At 32.0% G+C, this 23659-nt stretch overlaps 1 protein-coding gene across 1 annotated transcript in view; it reads right to left on the reverse strand.

Annotated features, from left to right (window-relative positions):
• Window positions 1-23659, reverse strand: part of LOC130441881 (5-hydroxytryptamine receptor-like) — a 366379-nt gene that overhangs the window by 21610 nt on the left and 321110 nt on the right. The window contains exons 3-4 of the mRNA XM_056775706.1: window positions 22055-22287; window positions 18353-18563 (exon numbers count right to left, since the gene is read on the reverse strand). Of these exons, the coding sequence (XP_056631684.1) occupies window positions 18353-18563; window positions 22055-22287 (444 nt within the window). The remainder of the gene's footprint in view (window positions 1-18352; window positions 18564-22054; window positions 22288-23659) is intronic.

The raw sequence follows: 23659 nt of genomic DNA on the forward strand, positions 1-23659 counted from the left end.
ATGTTTTATGGTGGGTTGGTACCGAGGTGAATAAAAAGCAATGAAGTTTGCTGTGCCGAGAATTTGGAGGGAACTCAGTGATCATTTCACTTATTGTTATTTTAGTATTGTGAATTCACTCAGTGGTGAGAATTTTAAGAATATAACTTATCGTGACCTACCATCTTTATCTGTTCCAATACCACATACAAAAGAAAAGCCGCATTGTTGGAAAAGCAGCTACTTTTTCAAGGCAGCCTATAATCAAGAAGTTAATCTGTATCCATACATTTTGAATTCGTTTTTCAATCTGAATACAAAATATCATACCGCATCTACTCTCAAGATCTCAATGACTTAATAAGAGACTTAAATCCTCTAAAAAGTAAAGCCGAGTTACTAGCATCGTGATTAGGTTAATGGAACTTAATTAAATCTGATGTTTGAATATCCTGTCAAAGAAAGGGTCATGAAGAATTTTCTCGTTCCATTGTCTATTTGAAGAAATCGATATTACATGTCATACATCTGAATGGCGTCTTTTTATTGACAGTTCGACTAAAAGTCTGAAAGCTGTTCTACTACTTAATAGGAATAAACTTCCATCTATTCCATTAGCATATTCCGTACATCTCAAAGAAAATTACGACAGTTATTAACTGCAATTAAATATACGGAATACTAGTAAGAAGTTATTGATGATTTCAAAATCTATTTTTAAATTGTTGATTTTTGATATGTTTTAATAAATCATCCCCTTGTGGATTTTCTATATTTCTATACTTTCGTTGATTTTATATTCATAAAAGCAAATTCAGAAGTATTTTTTGTTCTTATTCTTATTTCTAGGTATAAAGACAAAAAATAAATAACATATAACCCGTGCACCTAAATGTTATAGACCGGTGTTATTTAATAAACTAAGTTGACATTATAAACCGATATTATTTTTGAAACACCCTCTATACATATTATTCATTTGTATTGCAACTTGAATTGAAGCTCCCCAATTTTTTCTTCTATAAACTTGCATTTGTCGCCATCTAACTCACCTTATTTGTTATTGAATGACATCATGATTTTTCCATCTTTCCATTGAATATTTATTTCACAATTCCATTGAAAAAAAATAAGGTGATTGAGATAGACATGATTTTTATAATATAAGGTAATTCATATTCTTTACATGTAGTTTTAGTATAGCTTGAACGAATATTGGAATCGTTATTTTTTACAAATAATGACATATAGGTAACTCAAGTTAACGTAAATTGCTTCTCAATCCATAAAGTTTTTTTTTTCGAATGATTGGTAGCCCAGACAGTGAGAAAAACGATTTTTGCCATGTTTTTCGATATTAGAAAAAGTTTTATGGGGTAGAGTGCTAAACGACGATATGAAAATAGAAGACGGTTTGAAAAATATAGCTTTCTATAAATTTATTATGTAGGTTCATTAGGATCCTTCAGTTTATAGATTTTGGATGAAATGTTGGATGTTTTATATTAATATATTATTGAAAATCGATCATAATTTTCTAGATAGTTATCATGAAAAAGCTGTTACCAGAATGCGCTCACTTCGTGTTCGTTGTTCTCAATTCTGAACAGGTATGAATTATTTATTTACTAATAAAAAGTTCTCAAGTGTGGTCGTAAAATAACAATATACCACAGGCATTAATAAAACTTCATTCATTCAAACTTCATTGGAATTTGATAAGTAACAGTTATTTATGCAACAAGACTAAAAGTTAGTGGTTATTGCACGCGACGTGAATTTGTTTAACGAAGCCGTTCCGTGCCGAGTGCAATAAACACTTTTTCCACGAGTTGCCTTCAATATTTTTTCTACGTTCATGAAAAAAATGTTTTACTTAAGCCTAGAAAAATAAAAAGCGTAATTCAAAATCAACATCAATAATTAATTAACACTATCGGTTAACATTGAGAAAGCTAGGAACTAGTAATTAGGAATAATTCAACTTAAGCATTATTTGTACCATCAATATTAAAAGTAGATGTACAATTTTTAAAATTTTTAATATTAATTAATTTCTTAGTGAATTATTTTTAAATTCTACTTCTTAATGTGTGACTTCTCTAAATGTACTAATACTTGGTATTTGTACATTGTCATTTCCTTCAGCTTGAAATATTGAGTTTGTTTGCAAGTGATTGCTCTACGTATCCTTCCGCTACTATCGACGATTTCCATCCGCCGTGTCGTTTAAACTCTAGTTTATCTGCTCCAGTATCTGCAAGAAGTATTTCAGATGATCTCCTGAAGCAGTGACCTTTGTATAGCTCAGGATTCCCCAAATGCAGAGATTTTGCAATTTTATTTTAACAAATGTGTTTACACCAATAGCTTGTATACTGCAAATTTCATTTTGGTATATGTTAAAAAAACGTTTATGTGGAATATAACTGCGACGCAATTCCGTGTATTTACGGTATATATCGATCAACTTTAATTTTTTTTCAGCCTTAAAACCTCTAATGACAAAACTTCGTTCCTTGTCAATTTTTGAACGTGGCACTTTTACAACTAATATTAAACCTACATCTTCTATGTCTTCAATACTCAATTTTTGAGGGCTTCCACATTCCCCTGCAAAGCCAAATATCGCAGCTAGCTACTACAAGTAATTATAAAATGTCTTACAAAAGCTAAGCAATAATTACTGGCTTACTTTTTTCATCAAATACTGGGAATTTGGAGCTTCTTTTAGAAATTGATAAATGGGTCCCCTAAATACTTTTTTTACCAAAACCCTGCAAAGTTCTGATTCATAAAGTAAAGGCAAGCTCTCACCATTAAGTACTCATACCAAAGTATGAGATTCACAACTTTTTTATCGAAGTACCACACTCTAAAACGGTTATAACTTATTTCATATAGTTTTTAAGTGTTTAAAAATGGAAATGTCATGGTAAAAAAATGTCTTTGTCCCTAGTTGGGTCGGAAACTTTCCAAACAACCTTCGTACATGTCTAAATATAAACTTCAATAAAATTTGATTCGGTTTAGAGTTGTTACATAACATACATAAAACAATATTAATAGTAATATTTCATTCATAGTGATGAATCTAACTAAAATATTTTTATTACCACAGAATAAACCTTTTACCCGCAGCATTGTGGGAAAGAATCGATTTCCCATTAAAGCTTTAGAACGATTATACGTCGGATCATTTCTGTAAAATTTACCCTAATTTTATTCTTCCATTGAAGAAATGGATTTATAGAAAGTTCTGAAGTAGTGTTGTTTATCCGAACACCAAGCCACAAATTTTCCATATGCATAATTATTGTGGGAATAAATTATTTACAGCGGTAGAGGTCACTTTCCGCAATTCTGGTGATGTAAATTGAAGTTCTTCATCTGAAACTCCACTTACAGGATCAGTTTTTTCCTGACAAAAGCAAAATTTTTAATTCAACTGATATTTCCAATGTCACCACCAAACAAGAATTAGTGCTACCAACCGACCACGTACGTTACATTCTAATTTCCTTTTTGTGTATTTCTAATACTTTTTTCTATAAATAAATGAAATGAATACAAGCTGAAACAGAGAAAATAGAACATGAGGTTATTCCAGCATTCCTTTGGAACTCTTGCTGGCGTTAAAAGCCTTTTGTTACTTGTATTTCACTAGACTATTCCATTATATTTCCACTTATACCGTCTTCTTGCTACTTTTCTTCCTTTGGAACTGCTAGCTTTTATATGGTGAATATGTCCAGTGAATTTTGAGCAATATATGAACTAAGTGGTCAGGTTAGAATGTAAAGTGCGTTATGTTATGAACATAATACTTTAACTCATACATTGAGTAACTTGTCGATAAATGGTTGATATTACTCGAACAGAAAGTCACAACGATTTGGTAGATACATTGAGGAAGTCTTTAGTATCAGAGGACGTGGTAAAAGGTGATGTCTTGCTGCGATATCCGAGACTGTCTTCTAATGGCTTGAGCATATGCCATATATTGGCCCACGAAGTAACCAACTGTTTCCTGAATTTTCAATGCAAGCAATTTTGTAGGAATGGATTTATATCAGAGGTTTACAGATATTGAGAAATTTTTATGGAATATAAAACGATATCTTTGCCAAGTGGTTGAGCAAAGGGATTAGTCCTCGTACCCACTTAAAAAGTTGTGCCAGCCAGATCAAAATAACATAGTTTATTCGAATGGAAAAATATAATCACTAACAAGCACATCAATTTTTTTAATTGCGCAGTCATCAATGTCGTGTGCTCTCAAGCGTACGCATGTGATCAGGTGGGTCACTTAGGTACATCTCTCCTATCACACCACATCCCCCCGCTGTGAGCGCAATTGTTCCTTTCAGTATCCTTCTAAAGTTTATTGCATTTGTCCTTCCTGGCTGTCTTCAACTTCAAAAATAAGGGGCGCAATAAATTCTTGGTTTCAATGTTTCGTACACATTATGAGAGTTTCTTACAATTGTATTCAATTTTCTCTCTTCTAATGTTATTGTGATAACAGTTGAGAAAATGCAACGGAAAGTGCTCATCAAAAATATTTTCATTATCATTGAGTGAATAAAATAATTCTATGAGACCATCTCTGAAATATGATGATCTACCAATTTATAAGAAATAAACAAAATTATTGACGTGATTATCGCATACAAAAATGAAGCATCCTTGTTTTGTCGATTAAAAAGCCACCATCAAAGTGTTATTCCTTGTTCTTTATTTGTATTGTTAACTATTCACTAGAAAAAATACATAAATTGATGATTTTCAAATAATGGATATACGTACTCTTGTCTCAACAATTAAAATAACATATGAAATTGATGTCGTTTTAAATGCTTTTCTCTTACTGTTTTCAATTCTATTAAAAACATTGTTGGAGCCATTAATGCGTAGACAACAGCTTGAATCTCTGGTGACCTCTTTTACGAGGATTGCTACTTTAGTTTTGGGATATACAAATGGAAACAAATAGTTATAATTGGATATAGCTTCTTTTTCAAATTATTCTCCATTAGGATCAATACACTTTTGCAGGCGTTTGAACCAATTGCCGAACAATTCTTTTTCACTCCGATTGGGGTACCTTAAAAACATGTGATTCGAATGCTCAACCGCTTCTTCGGGTATAGAAAAACGTTGAGCTCTGAATGAATAAAAAGAAATCATTTGGTGCCAAGCAAGGGTAACCCATCAATTCGATATCTTGACTGTTCAAAAACGTCTGAATTGATGTCTGAGAGCTCGCATTGTCGTAATGGAGAATGATTCGTCTTGTGCGTTTGGTTTCCCTGATTTTTGCCAAAACTTCTGGCAAACTAATGCTAATATACCATTCAGAATTCACCAATCTTCGTTGCTCTAAAAATATATAGAAAAGCTATGAAGTACTACCTGCGGGAACAACTGTTGGATTTAGGTTGTCTGGAAAGACCCATATCTTTGATGCTTGTTTAGTTTTAAATTCATATGCGTTGATACATGAATCGTCGCCTACATCTTCTGCTCACCTCCACACATGCATGGCAAACATATTATGAGAAAGAAAAAGTGATAAGTAAAAAGTTTTATGAGATTGTGGATTGTAAGTTTTGAAGTTTTCACAAAAAATTTATCATTTAAGATAGTATGAGACATAGTAGGTGGAATATATGCAGCGCTCGTGATTCCTGCTATGAAGAAGTAAAAAGAACATTTGATATTCTAACTTATATATATACTAGAATTATTCAGATCGATCCACTATTGGCTCTTGAATTCAGATGTATTTATGTACTGATAATGTTGATGACTACACTCAGTTTCATTTTGCAGAGTTACGGAGTTCTTAAGAAATGTGATTTATCAACAACAAACGTCTGCAAATATCCAATACAAACTAATCTTTTCGACAGCCAAATTTTCTTGCTATATTGAATATATGCAAGAGGAACTAGTGCCCTAGTATGCCTTAATCTCAGGATATGTCACATAATGATCTTACAATATGACTTTACGCACAGCATCCATGTTTTGTGGCATAACCGCGGTTTTGGACTACCTGTTGATGCAATGCAATAATTAATCTCCTCCAGCTTACTTCATAAATAGAAATCAAAACAGTCGATCCGTGGAAATAGACTTCCTCGTCCAACCTATGGACAATATGCTCCCGCTTATTTTCTGTACTAGTTTGTCACAAGGGCACATTTAATAAAATAAGGAATGCTTAGATGCCACGAAACCATTTACTGTTTGATTGAAGAAATGGGGACTCGAACCGTTTCGCCTTGTATACATAACACGTGAGGATTATTCTCAGACCACTTTGTATTCGTGTTTAGCCACCCTGTACGTGAAATAAATACATTTAAGAGAGTTGAAGTGATTTTTGTTCGGTATAAAATGATTTCTGTTCCCATTATTTAAAAAGTATTGGCATTCTAATTTTTTATGTTCAAAATTAGAATTCAGGATTGACAAAATAATACAATATAATATTTATTTTGTGAAATCACTTTTGGTGAAATTTGGCTACTTTGTGTGTAGCATTGTAGAATGTGGGATGATTGATTGCTCTCTTCTATTATTTATCAATAGAATTTAGTGGCTGCGTCGTTTGGTCGGACTGTTGCGTTCCATTATAAAGTAAACCCACGATTGTAAACATTATTGAGTACGTACTCGGAAATATAAAGTGTACGTGACTGACGCATATCTCCGTAAGTAATTGAAAAATTCCAATCATATTGGATAACTTAAGAGTGGAATTGTTTTGGAAATATGGAAATGAAAAAAGATGTAGTGTAACTTATATAAGGAATTTAACTAGACATTATGAAACGAATGACTTTTTTATTGAAAAATATAACTGTCCTCGTGAAAATTATGAGGATTTAAAACACTTTTTCTAAATTTTGGGTTACACCCTATTGGTATTTTCTAGATATGTTATACGAGTATTGAAGCATGAGACTTAATTACAAAAAAGAGACAATAAGTATCAAACAAATATAAAACAAGGATTTGATATTTTTTCATGTTCTCCCGTTAGATAAACAAACATAAATGAAGCTACTATGTCATAGTTTGTTTCTCACGTAACTTTATTTTGATACTGGAACCAAATAACAAATTTCAAAATATACTAAATATATAAAACACAACAAAATCTATGATATAGGATTCTAAGGTAGAATTTCGAAAGTTCAATACAGAGAAAGAAAGAGAAAAATCTCATTTGATGATTGTAGTTAAATAGATGGAATGGATTTTTGCACAGTAAAAAAGGGTTAATTAGAATATCAAACATGAACTGATTTGAATATAGAGCTTTTTATAAGTCAGGCAAAGCTTGAAGCATACTCTTGCATCAGACAGTTGTGTCTGTGTCTTGATAATACGTGCTTATCGAGTAGACGCGTTTTTCTAATGAATAACCGATACAAGTTCACGATTCAAGAAAGTTTTTTTTGTTTCGTCGTATCTGTGTACGAACGGGAATTACGAAACTATGTTTACCGAATTTCAACAACTCTTTCCGAATTCGTCGCTACCAAATCTTTCAACAGTTTGAAAGACGTACCAGATACTCTTAAGAACGAAATCTGTTACCGACGCGCCGCGTTCCGGACGACTGGTATCTGTACCATCTAACGAAAATATGAAAACGGTGGCGTGACTTTAGTTGAGCAGCTGAAGCAATCTGCATTACGGCGGTGGAGAAGCACAGAAATCATTGACTACAAAAAAAATCTGCAAATATAATTGCATCTAGTAATTGACAATAACATAAAATACAATAAAATTCTATTCAGGTATGAATCCGGTATAAATTCGTAAATTTGCCCGTAAACCACAAATAAATAAAATTACTGGTCCAATGATATCCAAAGCAAAGTAAATTAAATGGTTTTGGGAATAGGACTGCATCAGACATAGACAATTTAGTAAAGTCATTCATAGCAAATTCATGCACTACAATATTTAAACTTAATACTTTTAAGTTATGCACTGCGTTCTAGTATAATTTCCCTTGGTAATAGAAATTATATAAGGCGATTATCATGGATTAGGCACAGATGTTCCAAACAATTATATATTTACTGTTTAATCTGATGCAAACATATATTATTCATTGATCTGATTGATTAAGGGCCAGGGAACGATATTTGAAATTTCAACAAACCTTCGTCAGATAATAAAACGCGAGTACCTATTGCGTTCAACCTAACCTAACCTATTTTTATTTAACAAGAAATTGGTTATATATTACTTAAATGTAATAAGCAGTAGTTGTTATTTATTTACCCTACCTAATATAGCAAGTTTACTGTTATAGGTAAAAACTAATTTCTTGTTTAATTCAAAGGTTTCTAGTAAATGTAACCATTCCGCTACCTCTAGGGTCAAGTCTTACCTCATCCATGTCATACATTAACCGGCCAGGGCTGGCTGTTAGCAATTTTCGCTAATTTTCTGCTGTACGCAATCTTCGCGACAACATTGAGAACACTGTCGCTGTCGTGCGGTCACAATAACCGTCTACTGCTTTCGGGTTATTTGTTGGCTTGATCTATTGGTAAGTTGATGGTATACGAATGGATCAAAAACAGCAGACGGAACTGGAATAGAAGTGTACAGGTCCAGAACAAAAGACTTTGAAAGTCTGGGCAGCGTACCAAGAATTTTTCAAGAAGAAATTTATGCAATTGAAAAATTTTATGATATTGGAGCTCGGAGGTCCAGTATCAATTGCTAAGGACAGTCTTGTTCCAATGTACAGTTTAATACAATAGAGGAAGATTTCAGTGATTCTAATGGAGATACCAATGACTCAGGCACATTTGAGAAATTTATGAACATCCAGCAAAAGCAGGAAGAAGAGCTTGACAGGTATTGTTCTCTTAAATTATCCTAAAATTGTCATGACAGTTACTGGGGAGTACAAGGGAAATGAAACTCTTGGAAAAAAATCATTAAGAGCATTTTTGTAGAGAATTTTAAGATCTACAGCTTTGGTCTGACGTTTTTTTTTTAATATAACTCACGAGAAAAATCCAAAAACCTCTAATTTTGACCTTTGATCTCGAATAACTTTTGTAGCACACATAGGATCGATACAAACTTCACTTGTAACAGTAAACCCCATGTCTCCATAAATATTCGACTTTCTGGGAATTTTTGTTATTTTAAATGTTTATATTGACCGGATTATAAGGCAACATATCAAATAAAACAGATAAGAGAGTTCAAAATCTAATACTTTGTATCTGCTAATTGATAAAATGATGAATACTTCGGGTATAAAAGCACTTGTGCAACTAACAACAATGTTGCGTTTATTGTCGCTGAAAATACCGATGTGGGACAGAGGGAGTGTGAGGAAGGCACTCCCACTCGCTCGATAGAACGATCACATCTGACACTTTGATACTCGGATGAGAACAAGAATGCTTTCTAGGTAGTACATTACTGCGTTTTATTCTTGGCGTAAAAACTTTTGTTGCTTCTAGAAAAATAGTTTTCCCATTTAGCGATATTCATTTCAGGATAGATCAGTAGTTGGAGTAAAATAATGCATTCGCACATGTGAACAACATACTTCTGGGCGATAAACTCACCTAATCATGAAATGTGGTGAATTTCAAACCCACAGAATTAATCCCCCCAAACTTAGGCATTTTTCTTTTTAAAGATTATGGAATTGACATTAAATCGAATGATCATTCTTTTACTAACTGAGTAACTTAGTAACTGAACTGTCATTCTTTTCATGTTCGACGGCAGTCGATTACATGTAAACCAGCTTACAACCGTTTAATATTACAAATAATTCAAATTGTTCTATTACCATAATTTCAAATAAATGAAAAGAAATGAGAGTTGAATGCTGATTATCAACCTTCAACTACACGCTCTGATGTAAAAAATACACCATTTACAGTGTCCTTATAGATTTTCCAATATCAATTGCAAATTATAAATACCCACGACAATCATGTTTGATCTATCTACCTTAGGCGTAGATGCCTCATTTTATAAATTCAATATTTTTATAAATACTTTTAAAAATATGTATAGCTTATGCGAGAAAGTATTCGTTAAAAGGCCATCGAATCATTGTTAATTGGACGGCTTTATACGCCGTTATTTAGAAACATACATTTAATTGTGGAATTAAAAAACTTGAACTTGGAAATTAAAAAAATTATTATTATACCTCGCTAACTAGCTACAACTGAATATTATATTATAAAACGTAAAATGTACCTGCTTGTAAGGGAGTTTGGCTTAAACAGGGTACCAGACGTGAGCTGAAACCTTTTTGTAAATTATCCATCCGTTTTTTTTTCTGGAAAACGAAATTTCAAAGCAAAAACCACGAAGAAAAATAAATTCTTTGCAAATAAAACAAAAGAAAAAAGAATCGTCTGGACTAGAGTCATCATTTCATTGAAGTATGGTGGGTTGTTAATAGGGTGATTCCACATTTTCGTCTACTTCGATAATATGTTCAATATAGTTTTTCCAGAGCTCTTGGCAGTCTGCTGTTATAACTTTCTTCACAGTTACAACCTCTTTACTCATATCTGGAGACTAACATTTTCGTAATTCTGATTTTACGTTTGTCCATATTAACTCTATAGGATTAAATATGCAATAGTGAGGAGGTAGTCTGAGGAGAGTGTGACCCTGTTCTTTGCACAGCTTGTCAAGATAATGAATTGCCTCAACTCCAGACCTTTAACAACAGTAAGCAGTTCTTTATTTGTTGGGTCTTTTTTACGATGGCTGACAGAAATAGGAATATTTTTTTCAAACTTATATGCTAAAATTTGAGCTTAGTCACTATTACTATTTCGTATGCGTGGTGGAATGTTAGATAAAAGCTGTTCATTAAACCACTTTTCAAATAATTCTACTGTCATATCTCCATGATAATCACCTGCACAAATCTCAATTTTTTGAGCAGGTATTAATAAAGCATTAGGCACGAATCCGTCTTTGCTTCCAGCGTGTACTATTATACTGTTTTTCGCAATCCCGTTCTCCTCATATAAACTATAAATTGTCCTACTTATAAAATTTTCATTAGCTCTGTCAACTGATTCATGACTACTCGAAAGATGGTAAATTTATTTACTCTTAATTCATCAATTTTTATTATGTGCATTTTCAAATTCTGAATATTTTCCTTTTTTAAACATTCGGATATATTTAGAATAACTTGCTGTGTTTGTATATCTAAATCTTTATTAATAATTTCATACCTGTCTTGATTCTCACCACACTGGGCATTGTCTTCATTCGCCCATGGTCTAAAAAACGCCCATATTTCTATTTAATCAAAGCGACGCCAACATCTGCCAGGAATATTTCAAAAAAATGGTGTACATACAGCTTCGGCCAATAGAAATGCATACATGTTTGATTGGTAAACAGTGGAGATGAGAGTCCACGTGGACTGACGATTTGTTAGATATTTATTGAATATATAGACGGGGAGTTAAAATTATTTTTCATTTCTTAATTTGGTATGAGTGTCAAACGTATTTATGAAATATTGCTTGATCCTCACATAACTGTCTTCTTCAATTGATATTGGAAGAGCTATAACACATTTCGTCAGTCTTTTTTATGGTTTAGGTGATATGTAGATTTTTAAATCGCTGTACAAGGAAACAGTTCGCTATGAAGAGATATTCTGAAAGAAATTGTAATTATATATTGAAAATGCGTATTGAATCAAAATCAAAAAATTCAAATTCAACCGCATACTGTCCAACATCGTGTTACTTACATAAAGAAGAAACTAAAATGTAGAAGAATTTAGTTAGCCTACAACTTATCATGTAATAAAAACAAAAGTAAAACTATAATAAATGATCGAACTGGGCACCTTGCACATATACTCGCTTTCGAAGTCTTCGGAGGATATTCTTTTGAACTTGGAAGAGCATTCCATGATACACGTAAGCATCCATTGAAAATTTATAATATTCGAAAGTAGAATTTAGAAAATATTTTTAAATATAAGTTCTCATTTCGCAACTCGAAATGCCCATAACTCAGAAAGGAGGGGTCGCATGAGAAAATTTTTTTGTCACTGAACACCCTGTATAACAAAGTATGTGAGGTCAATAATAAAATTAGAAAAAGCAAATGGGAATATTTTTGTCAAAGGCAAAATATACGGTCATAGATGACCGCGATAGAAAACAAATTCTAAGCTCAAAATACTCATGCCCTTAACTATCACATATTATTTCTGGTAGCAGCCAACAAAAAAATAATAGCCATGTAAGTTACCAGTGTCCGGACGGATGATAAAACTATGGTCTTCTACTATGATCTGACACCCACAAGATGGAGTGGCATCGGAAGGGAAGCTCGTAACAATAAAAGCAAAGGTCACGAATAGCACCAAAAAAGTGATGGCTACAATATTTTGGGTCTTCGAGGTTATCCTTTTGATGGAATTTCAGGAATCAAATACAACCATGAACGTGTCATGTTGCTCTGACTTACTAGTTATTTTCGAGGGTACTGTATACACCATACACCATATAGCCCTGATCAGGCCACGTCCGACTATTTTTTTTTTACAAAACTGAAGGCCGAATCGAAGAGTAAAAGATTTAATAACGACAATAAAAATAAACATACGGTATACGAACATTCTGTCTCTAAAGATCATATTTTTATGGTGGCATAGAAACATTAGTTAGATGTTCTGAAAAGTGTGAGGAGAATGTATATTGAAAAACAATATTATTCTATTATTTAATATTTATAATATTTCTATGCTAAGCTGAGAACTCAGGGACCGTACTATGTTTTTTGAAACTAATATAATCCATTCAAGAAGAAACAATTAACTTTTTACGTGGCCAACCAATCACTGTTGAATGGTCTATCCCAAGAATTCTACGTTGAAAGTGGAATCAAAGTAAAAGTTTAGAGCGATTACACGAATAAAACTCCTAACATCCAAGACTTTTATGTATTTGAGGATTTGTCGGCTTTACTACAGCAACCGCTTTAGCAAGAAGGATAATCTTATTTGAGATAGTTTGTGTCTCTTTGTTCTTAAATGTTGGTTATTTCACAATGATCATACTGCCAGAGAAAATCTCAACATAAAATCCGTTGAGCGGTCTCAAGAAATCATTAAACATTACCATAAAAATTCTTATTATGGAATATAATGAGCGAAGATAGGTTCACAATATATTGATATATTTGAATGTAATTAATTTATCTACTAATTGAGAATAACAAATAACCAATTCCATTCAAATTGTCTTCATTCTTCTAATTGGCATTAATCAAGTCTATTATTACAAGTTAATTTGGAATAACTTAACTGTTCATTTATTTCCCTACGAGTTGTTTCCAGTATTATATTTCTTAGTTTATGCTGACTTGATTTTTTAAAATTTTTCTAGATATCTATTAAAAATAGGCCCCATTATGTCCTACTTCCAATCCAATTACTGAAATTATTCAGTTTCTAAAACACATCTAAATACTTTGGTTATCCTTTATAGAATGGTCTAATAAAAGTGTGTCAATTCGCCGTTCTTGTGTTTGGCACAGTAGTCACTTCTATTTTAACTATAACGTTGAATTATTCCAATAATTCAATTCCTCAAGTCTGGGTATCTATGCTAAAAAGGCCTCTATCTACATTCTCCAATGTCTAATTGAAGTTTAAATCAAAGTAAATTATAGTAAACAAATATCAGCTCTCTGGAGAAATATGTAGTTTTTCTCACATATTCCATAATAAACTTTTCTGTCCACAACCGTTCAATACATTAGGCAACCAACTTTACAATTATACAGCTCTGTGTTTCAAGATTGGATAACCCTGATCTAATTCATTCTGTGAAAGATGAGTGACCAGTGACAATTGAGATTCGAACCGGCTTTCGTTAATACTGATTTAACATTGTTGATTATAATTGAACACATAAAAAACAAGCATTTTTTAAGTTGATGGTCCTTGGATTAGTTACAACAATCAAGGTTCTAACATATGATGATTTCATACTTTAATGGTCCTTCGCACCTTTATACATTTGAAGGCTCTAACATTTACTTTAATGACAGCGAGAAAATATCCGTGATAGTCAAACTCTATTAGTGACAACAAAATCGTATCTATATTGAATATAAAAAATTCTTCAATAATTTCAAGTTGAAAAACTGTAGCTTTGAAATTTTTGAATAAAAATAAGTCTTTTGTCTTCTTTATAAAATTAGTATTTAGTTTTAGCAAAATGATAAATTTGACGTTACAAAAAAACTGATTTTGAAACATTAATTCGTTTTTGTTACTGTTTCCGAAGGAATAGGTAAGAGAACTGATTATTAATTTGGATTTAAAAGGTCAAAATGCTTCTCAAACTGCTGACAATATTACCTTGTTGTCACAGAGTGGCAAAAAGTTGGGTTTTAAAACTCAAAAGCTTATTTTTTTCTTTTTAATCGTGTTTTAAATGATTAAAAGCAAAGTTCTGATTGATAATATTTCAAAGAAAAAATAGACTAGTGTGAGAAAAAGAATTGGGCAAGGCGCAAATTGGGACACGTATAGCACGTGTGAGGTGACGCAGCACAGCACGTAGTTTTGTAATCTACAAGATTGAATACATTGACGCAAATTGACGATGAAGCGCGACCTGACACGATACGCGTTAACTCACACACGTGGTATCCCGTTGTAGTTCAGACAGAGTTTGCTATGTTATACGTGTGGGTGACTAGCAAGTCTTTCCTTAATTTTTTTACGAAAAAATGACAAAATAGAGGCCGTAAGGGAATACAAAAAATGGTAATTATATGAAGACGAAACTGAAGATTCGAATTGGGGGTGTTATTGCAAATGATTTACATTTGAAAAATACCTTGCCGGATTATCTCATACTTCAGCTAACTGGTATCGATTAATTCGGGAATAATTAGAAAAGTCAGTATCACCCATTTTAGCTGTAATTTTAAATTGTCCACTTAAGTTGAATAACAAAAATTGTTTTGTTCGATTGTCAAAAATGTCATACGTTTTTTGATATCGGCTAATCGCAAACTGCCAACCGAATCCACAGTCTCTTGTATCACACTACCTCACACGTGCTCTACGTGTACCACTTTGCTTCTTGTCTTATGGGCTTAGAACTTTATTACTGCGACACCAGATTCAAGTTATTTAGTTGTTATGACTCGAGTCGAGTCGAGTCATAACAACTGGATAAGAAGTGTTTTAGAATAATTTTCTTAAGTTTACGGATTTTGTTATGATCTGAGTATACACATGGCTAGATTTAGAGATCTTAAGGCATTCGGACACCCCAAATAATTTTCATAGTATATTTCTTACTTGAGTTATTTAATAAAATATTTATTGTGAAACCAAGTAGAGTCTCCCAACAAAGTAGAGTCTCCCAACATTTAACAAGCATCAATAAATATAACCGATAAGGAGAATTATTTATTTCAACTTTTACTAATAACGAACCGAATTTTCCCAGCTTTTGATTGCCTGTTTAAAATGACCAAACTTTTTTTAAACATAAAAACAATATAATATTTATACAAGGTAAGTGAAGTTGAAGCAGCCAAAAATATGTCAAAAGGAAAATAGTTTACCGGTTTTTTTCGAAATCGCTTTTGTGAGATCCCTCATTTTTGGAGGCCCCGTCTGTAACAGTGGACGCCTTTTCCTAAATCCGGTATTGGAATTCCATAAGCTTTTTAAGTCGGAAATTTACCCATCGTGGAAATTTATATGAATACTGCTAAGTAGTGTGCTTTAAAATTACTTGAATATCAGAAAACAATATTCCAGTTTTAAAATAGACAGCACCAGATGAATAGAAGCAGTAATCAACTTTTACAAACATACTTTTCGTTCATAGAATTTTTTCCTCTGTTACAAGAATTTAGTTATTCTATATTTGTATTGTGATATTTTATTGACACTTGTGTGTAGTTCTTCATCCAATACTTCCAGGAGAAACGTTTTCATTTGCTCCATAATTAACGGCATGGAAATAAATAGGTAGATTTAAGAAAAGAAATCGTCACATATATAAATTGTAACGGCTGGGCAACTAAAAATGGCCGTCGGTCTTGTCTCAGAAATGGATTATATTACAGCATCAGGAAAAAAAATTGGGTCAAAAGTGACCCTCAGAAAGACTTGTATAATTGTACGTCCACAACTAGGGAGTATTTAAAAATTAAAAAGCAGAATTATTTAAAATTGACCAAACTAAGTACCTTTTTATATGCAATAACCGATTTTTGAACAAATTCTGCGTATTTTGTATATCACAAACTCTAGTCTATCTCTTTAAATAAAAGGTGGGGAAGAATGGGTAATATATGTTATTTGGAAGAGTTTTTGTCCAGTACTACATGTTATATAGCGTTGTTTCATATATTTTAGATATTGTGATTTCTCTGGACAAATTTATAAAGAATAATGAAAGTTCAAGTATTCCTCCTAAAAGATATTTTTTTTCTCCCAAGATATCTAAGCGTGAGAATTTTTCTACAAATATCTATTAGGCTGCTTTGCCCCAATGAAAAATACAATTAGAGTCTGGATGAAAAGTTCTTATATAGGCTTACATGCAGTTCTCATAATAATCTTATAGTTGCCCCCAGATGGCGTTATCTAAATGTAAAGCTATCATTATTAGTAATTAGAAGAGATCATTAAATATACCACGCAACAGATCTAACAATTAACAATTGAGTGATTAGTGGCGCCCTTGATGTTCAAAATGTCTTCCATTATTCTATATGAAATCAGTTGCAGACAGGTCAGCAATTTGAATTCTGCCATTGAAATACTAGTACTTTTTATTGCCTGTAGAATTCTTTCAATCATATCATCCCTTGTCATGGGTCCAACAAGATCTTTTATCCCGCCCCACAAATAAAAACCATAACAAGTTAGGTCTGGAGATCTAGGTTGCAAAATAAATAAACTTCCACATCCTATTCAGCTATTAGGGTATGTATGATCAAAAAAATCCTAAAACATATGGAATAATGTGCCGGAAAAACTATCATGTGGTAAGACTAATTGCTAATGTTGTATCTTATGGAAACAGTGGTAATTCGTTTCTTATGAAGTATAAATATATTTCACCATAAACTGTTTAATAAAAAAAGTGGCCTAATTATGTGTCCGCATATAATCCTGTATCATAAACGTACAGACCAACGACTGATTTACTTTAACACTGATATGAAATGTGGACTAATCTGTACACAAAATTCGTGGAAGTATTTCAGGATCATCAATATTTAATAACTACAATAATTCAGCAATCTTAAATATTATATGTAATAAAAGCAGTAAGACACATTGAATTCGTTCATTATTACCAACCGAATAATGATCTCAAATGTTTTAACCCTCGTGGTGTTTTGAAGAATGGCTGGCAGGGAAGAAACTTTTTCACATGTTTTGTTCAATGATTTGTTTTCATTGTTAGGATTATTAGGAATTTCCGCTTGGGCCAACCAGCGTAGTAGATTTTTGAGGACAAATTCTCATCGTTTACACATTTATTAAGATATCTCGGGGCAGAAAAAAGGACTACTTAAGTTACCATGCTTCTATTCAAAATTGTCCAGAAAAATCACAATATCTGAAATATTGCATTCTAGCAATCACGTTGCTAATTTATTTGCTCAAAATTAACATATTTCGTATTGCTAGACACTAGCTCTTTTCAGCAACAAGAAGTTTATGAAAATCTGCCAAGGAGAACTGGCATTTTTTCATAACAAGGCTCCCACTCTTCCCCACCTCTTATTTGAAAAAATAAACTGAAATGCACTAAATTTGTGGCAAAGTTCGTTATTGGATATATTTCAAAATAAATTGCTTCTTTAATTTTATATTTTCATATATTCTCTCTAGAGAAGGACCCAAAATACTAAAAATAATTTCGGCGTGTTTCTCAGGGCCACTTTTGTTAAAATTTCTCTTCATTAAAACTCGTAATATAAATCGTTTCATTAGCAACTGTATGGGAGAAAATAGTATCAGAAAGTTTATTTAGTAAAATTTAAATGATAACAATATATAATTTTCTTCTTCACTAGGTTGACCAAAAAAATAAGCCAGTCGGTTGTGTTGATTCTTCACATCGTATTGATGCTCATGCAATGATGCCATCCAATTCATACAATTTATACAGATATTATCTGACTGGAATAAGTTTATTGGTTATAGAAGATATTTTTTTAGTTTTAGCAAATACAAAAGAGTATTAATTGTATTTTCAATAAAATAACGTACTACTACAATAATTTCATGAAAGTAAAATTCAAAAAAAGCACTTACCAATTGGTGAAGGAGTTGCTCCCGCTATCCAGTTGTTTGACCAATCAGGTGTAGCTAAATTTTGCTTTTGACTGGCTAACAGTCTCACTGTTAGTGCATACGTCATGAGCATAACCAATAGAGGTATGTAAAAGCATATTATTGATCCAACAACTTTGAAGAGCGGATCAGGAATTTGACACGTACCATCTATAATTAATGAGCCTTGATCCTGAAAATAGTTCACCATATAGTTCACAAAAAATCATAATTACTTGCACTTATAGTTGAAATAAAAAATGATATTATTGTATAAGTTGTTGAATAATTAAATTTTTCGACCAAAACAAATAATTATTCTTTTCCTCAATGTATACCTCAGTCAGATAATGGATTACTTTCCCGCAGAAAGCGTGATAGTTGGTCGACCTTCTTGTCAATCCACACGATCCTTTCTAGACTGCAATTAAAATGGAAATTTGGAAGAGAAACGCTATGATTTTGGTATTAGGAAGTCGTTAGCGCATTGTCTCTTTGGTAGTATAGTTAAAACGAAAAATGCAATGAATTGGTAGGACCTGATTATCTTTTAACAAACTTTCGTTTTTATAGAGAAGCTATAACAATTTTTGGGAGTTTCTTTTATAAATAGATCAACATTCGGAAATAAATCAATTCTTATAACTCTTCCAATAAAACTAACTGTGAAAATCATATACAAGTCAACGAAGTTTCTTTAACTCTGGTACACCCATCATCATGTTTTCCTTTTCATACGAATGTAACACCTAGCAACTTTTTCACATTATACCAAATGGCTATTTGCTCTAAAAATTTCAAATACTTTCGAACTTACTTTTCGGGCGGGCTAGTTAGAAATCGACCTCATTTGTCGAGGGTTATTTTGACGGCAACATAAATATCAATATCAAACGAGGAAGAAAGGTTGTGGAAACAATTAAACAAAAATAACTGTATCAAACACAGTGATAACAATAATAAGAGTACATCTATCTCAGAAAGTAGTGCTTATAATATGATGGGTGAAGAAAGTCCACCTGTAACTTCTCTCTAACAATAATATGAGGTTTTTTCATTATATTTGTAGCAGGTAAAGTCTAATATTACATTCGCCAGTAATGGCCATTACTAATTACATAAAAATTTTCGTAATGAGTAATAATTATCATTACTCGTTCTCACTCCTCCAATAATGTACTATTATGATTTAACTTTTAACGCCCTCAATGTAACTAATACATTTGGTATACATATTAAGTTATGATAGGAAAGTAAATATTCCATGATTTTTATGAGGTATAAATAAAATAAGTATCTATAAATAGTTTTGTCGATACCTCTGTAAGCTCTCCGTATGTCAGTGAAGAATTTTATCACGAAACGTCGTTATTATATACTAAAAGATTTTCTCCGATTTCACGTATACAAATTATTTGCGTCACTCGCTGTTGCATATTTTTGTTACTCGTTCCATACCAAATTCACTTTATTATCCGATAATGTTTATACCTGCTTTATGTAACGGAAAAGCAATTCCAAGCATGAATATAAACGGCTTCATCTAACATATTTGTATATGTTTAGACTGGGTGAATATTTAGAATTTCAACGCTTCTGCATAATTAACTGAACAATCCTCACGATTTCCGACATAAAAATTAAAAGAAAATAAAAATATTCAATACCATTATAGTATTGGTGTTTTCTCTAATGTAATAGATTAGAATTAAGGATTTCACTCACGGAAAACTATTTTTAAAAAAACTTTATTCACAAAAACAAAAATTAATTGAACAAAGATTAATTGAATTAAATTAAGTTCAATAAGTGAATTAACAAAACTCATCAAAATGTTAGCTCTCACAATTTCTATTTATAGTAAAGTAAATTATGTTTACTAAATATATTTTGTTACGTTATAATTCATCTGAATTTTTATAGATGTAACTTATAATGGGGTTATTTTTCAGACGGTGTCTTCTTCCGTAAATTTCGAATTCCCTTTTCCCATTTTCTGTTGAACGCTGAGTCCGTTTCTTGTTCCCTCGTAGGTCACACTACGTATTAAAATAAAAAGTCGAGTTTTTGACTATTGACTGCGCCAATTAAAGATTTAACTCCCGGAAAACGATTTTTAAGGAAACTTTCGAATTCTTCTTTCTTATTATCTTCAATTTTCTTCTTTCTTGAAAATCTTGAGCGATCTAAAGGCTGATTCCTACTTCATGTTACCATGTAGGTCACACTACGTAATAAAACATAAAGTCGAGTTTTTTATCGTGACTAAACGTAAAAAATACAGGACCGCACGAATCCTACTGAATGCGCCAATTAAGAATTTCACTCCCGGAAAACCATTTTTAAGAAATCTTTCGAATTCTTCTTCTCTCCTTTCTTGAAAATCTTATGCGATCTGAAGGCTGAGTCTTATTGCTTCTTCCCTCGTAGGCTGTAGGTTTTCGCACTAAGTATTAAAATACAAAATCGAGCTTTTTATCGGGATGAAAAATAAAAAATACATGTCCGCACGAATCTTACTGACTGCGCCAATTAAGGATTTCACTCCCAGAAAACTATTTTTGAAAAAACTTTATTAACAAAAATAAACATTTACATAAATTGGATGAATTTAATTAATTGTAATGAATTAATTAACAAAACTCATTAAAATTTTAATTCGCAACAATTTCTATTTATAATAAAATGAATGCTGCTGAATAAGTGTTCACAAAATAGTCTTTTTACGTTTTAATTTTAAAATAGTATGAATTTTTCTAGATGTAATTCGAGATAATTTTTTTTATTGAATGATATAAATGTAAAAACTTTCATTTGGTGTCAGTTTTAACAAAATGTGGTGTTTGGAGATACGATAAATGAGGTTTTGTACAACTGCGATTGAAAATGCCAATTTAATGACATACAACAGTGTTAAAAGTGATTGTTTACGTGAAAGCATGTTGAAAATATTTTAATTGTGTCACATTTTCATCAACACCATCAAAATTAAACATTTGAAAAGTTTGAAAGGAAGTTTCATTCTAACACCCAAAAAAGTGGGAAAAAGTACAATACTTCCTAAATGGAATAATTATTACAACACTTTTTTTATTTGTATATTTATCCAGTTATCTTGAATAATTTTGTGTTTTGTAAAAATCAAAAATAACGTCTCTGTCGTCTTTAGCGAAGCTCTATTGCCCAAATAACTAAGTTGTATAATAACAATAAGGTTATGATATGGGCACATAAATACGTGAATGTATAAATAGTAGAGGCTCGGAAATACTGAGAGAGAAAAGATGGTATACATTTGTAAAAACCACTCCTTTCCCTTGCAGAAATAAGTGAAAACAATGCGGATTGATTGACCAGAACGGATCAGAAGAGTTAATGTAAGTATTTGTTTTATAGTTATTTCCATATTCTTCTCTATAAATTATAAGAAATTTTTCAAAAATAAAGGATTCTACTTCTTTCAAACTCGTATGCATTTTCTGTAATAAAACTTCATGTTTTTATGTTGACAATAAATCAATTCTTAATACAAAAAGCGAAGGCAGCAGCTTCTCAATTACTCAATCACTGCGTTTGATTGAAATCAAAAGATTTGTTCGCTCAGAGATTTGCTCCACTTCATTTAATTAAAATATATGGAAGGATCCAATATAAAGATAGCTTAGAACTATTCTAAAATCTCACCTTTGAATACATCAAGCTAAGAGGTAGACTCATAGCTATTGACAGCAACCACACAAAAATTATTTTGAAAATCACTCTTCTTCTTGATTTATTCCTACCAAACTTCATTGGATACCTTAGTGAAAGGTATCTATCCACGCTGATCGTACATAGATGCATTATTGAGGCTGTACAGAAAAGAACATCAAGGCAAATCCATGCGAGGCAGTAAATTGATGGCAAGGCGAAATAACCTGCAAATTAAAGAATAAAAAAATTAGGAAAGTTTATCCACTTTATTATATAGTATTGGCGTTTTGCAGCTTCAATGCGTGACTAATTAATCAAATTGTAACTTCACGCTGTGACCAATAGGATCGAAGCATCGGTAAAAAATGTTGCAAGAACGGGAAAACACTTTATATAAAATTCTCGTGTAACAATGTTAGTTACCATACTCCTCCGACGATTTTTATGAAATTTTATATGCTTATTCAGTAGGTATATATTTTTGTTTTTACTTTGTCATGATTCTTAATTTCATCATCATATTACTTTGTTTTATTTTGTCCCAGATCTGGAAAATGATTGTAAGATGGCAATCGAATATAATAATTGTACAATAAATTCTTATACAGAATTTATAATTTCAATTTTCTTTAATCATTTTTTTTTCTCAATTTAATTTGATATTTCGATAACTAATCAATTATCAGTCGATCAGTTATCCCCGATAAGTGTCTACCGCTCTCACCTCCAATGCACCAAACATCACGGAGTAGGGATATGAGCGGAGCCGGTCTCTAGTCGTACTCACTATCATATATGTAATACTCCTATATGGACAGTTGGTAGGGGAAAGAACTTCCTACATTATGGTGCTGACGATATTCATTTTCTCTATCGTTCGTGACACTTTATCTATACTGCGCATGCTTGAGAATGCTCAGAACCGAGCTGAAACCTCGGAGGATAGAGAAATCGTTGCTATTTTGTCTCCTTAGTCGGAACAGCATTCACTTTTAGAAACTGTCCATATAGAAGTATTACATATATGCTTACCATACAGTTTTTGACAATTTTTTTTTTTTCATTTTATTTATAATCGATCGTAGCAGTGACTTTTATACGTATTATTTTGACTTTTCTGTCCAGCTCTCATGTTAATTTTATTCTCTAATAAATCTATCATCAATTTCCAGTGACATAATTATTTAATCATAATTTATTAATAACTAAAAACAACGGCCACTATTGTACCTGTACATGTTGTACTTAACAATTTCACAAATAATTTTTAAACAGAAACGTGTGTTTGATAAATATAGAAGTTTTACTATAAGTATTTTAACTCGATTTATTTATAGGTCATATGTACAGTCAACAATGCCATCAAGACGCAAAAGGATTAATTTGATCATCGAACAATCAAATCTAAAGTCATACTAGATAGAAAAGAAAATGCACAAGAACAATGCAGATGTGCGTGGAGCACGATGAAGTTACGTGAATCACAATCGCAAGAGGCCCGAAATTTAAGAAATCGACAGAGACAATTAGAACGAGGAAAAACGCGCATATTCTTAGTCAACAGACGTAGAGGAATTGACCAACAACGTCAACAAG

This window comes from Diorhabda sublineata, chromosome 3, assembly GCF_026230105.1.
Source record: "Diorhabda sublineata isolate icDioSubl1.1 chromosome 3, icDioSubl1.1, whole genome shotgun sequence".
NCBI lineage: Eukaryota > Metazoa > Arthropoda > Insecta > Coleoptera > Chrysomelidae > Diorhabda > Diorhabda sublineata.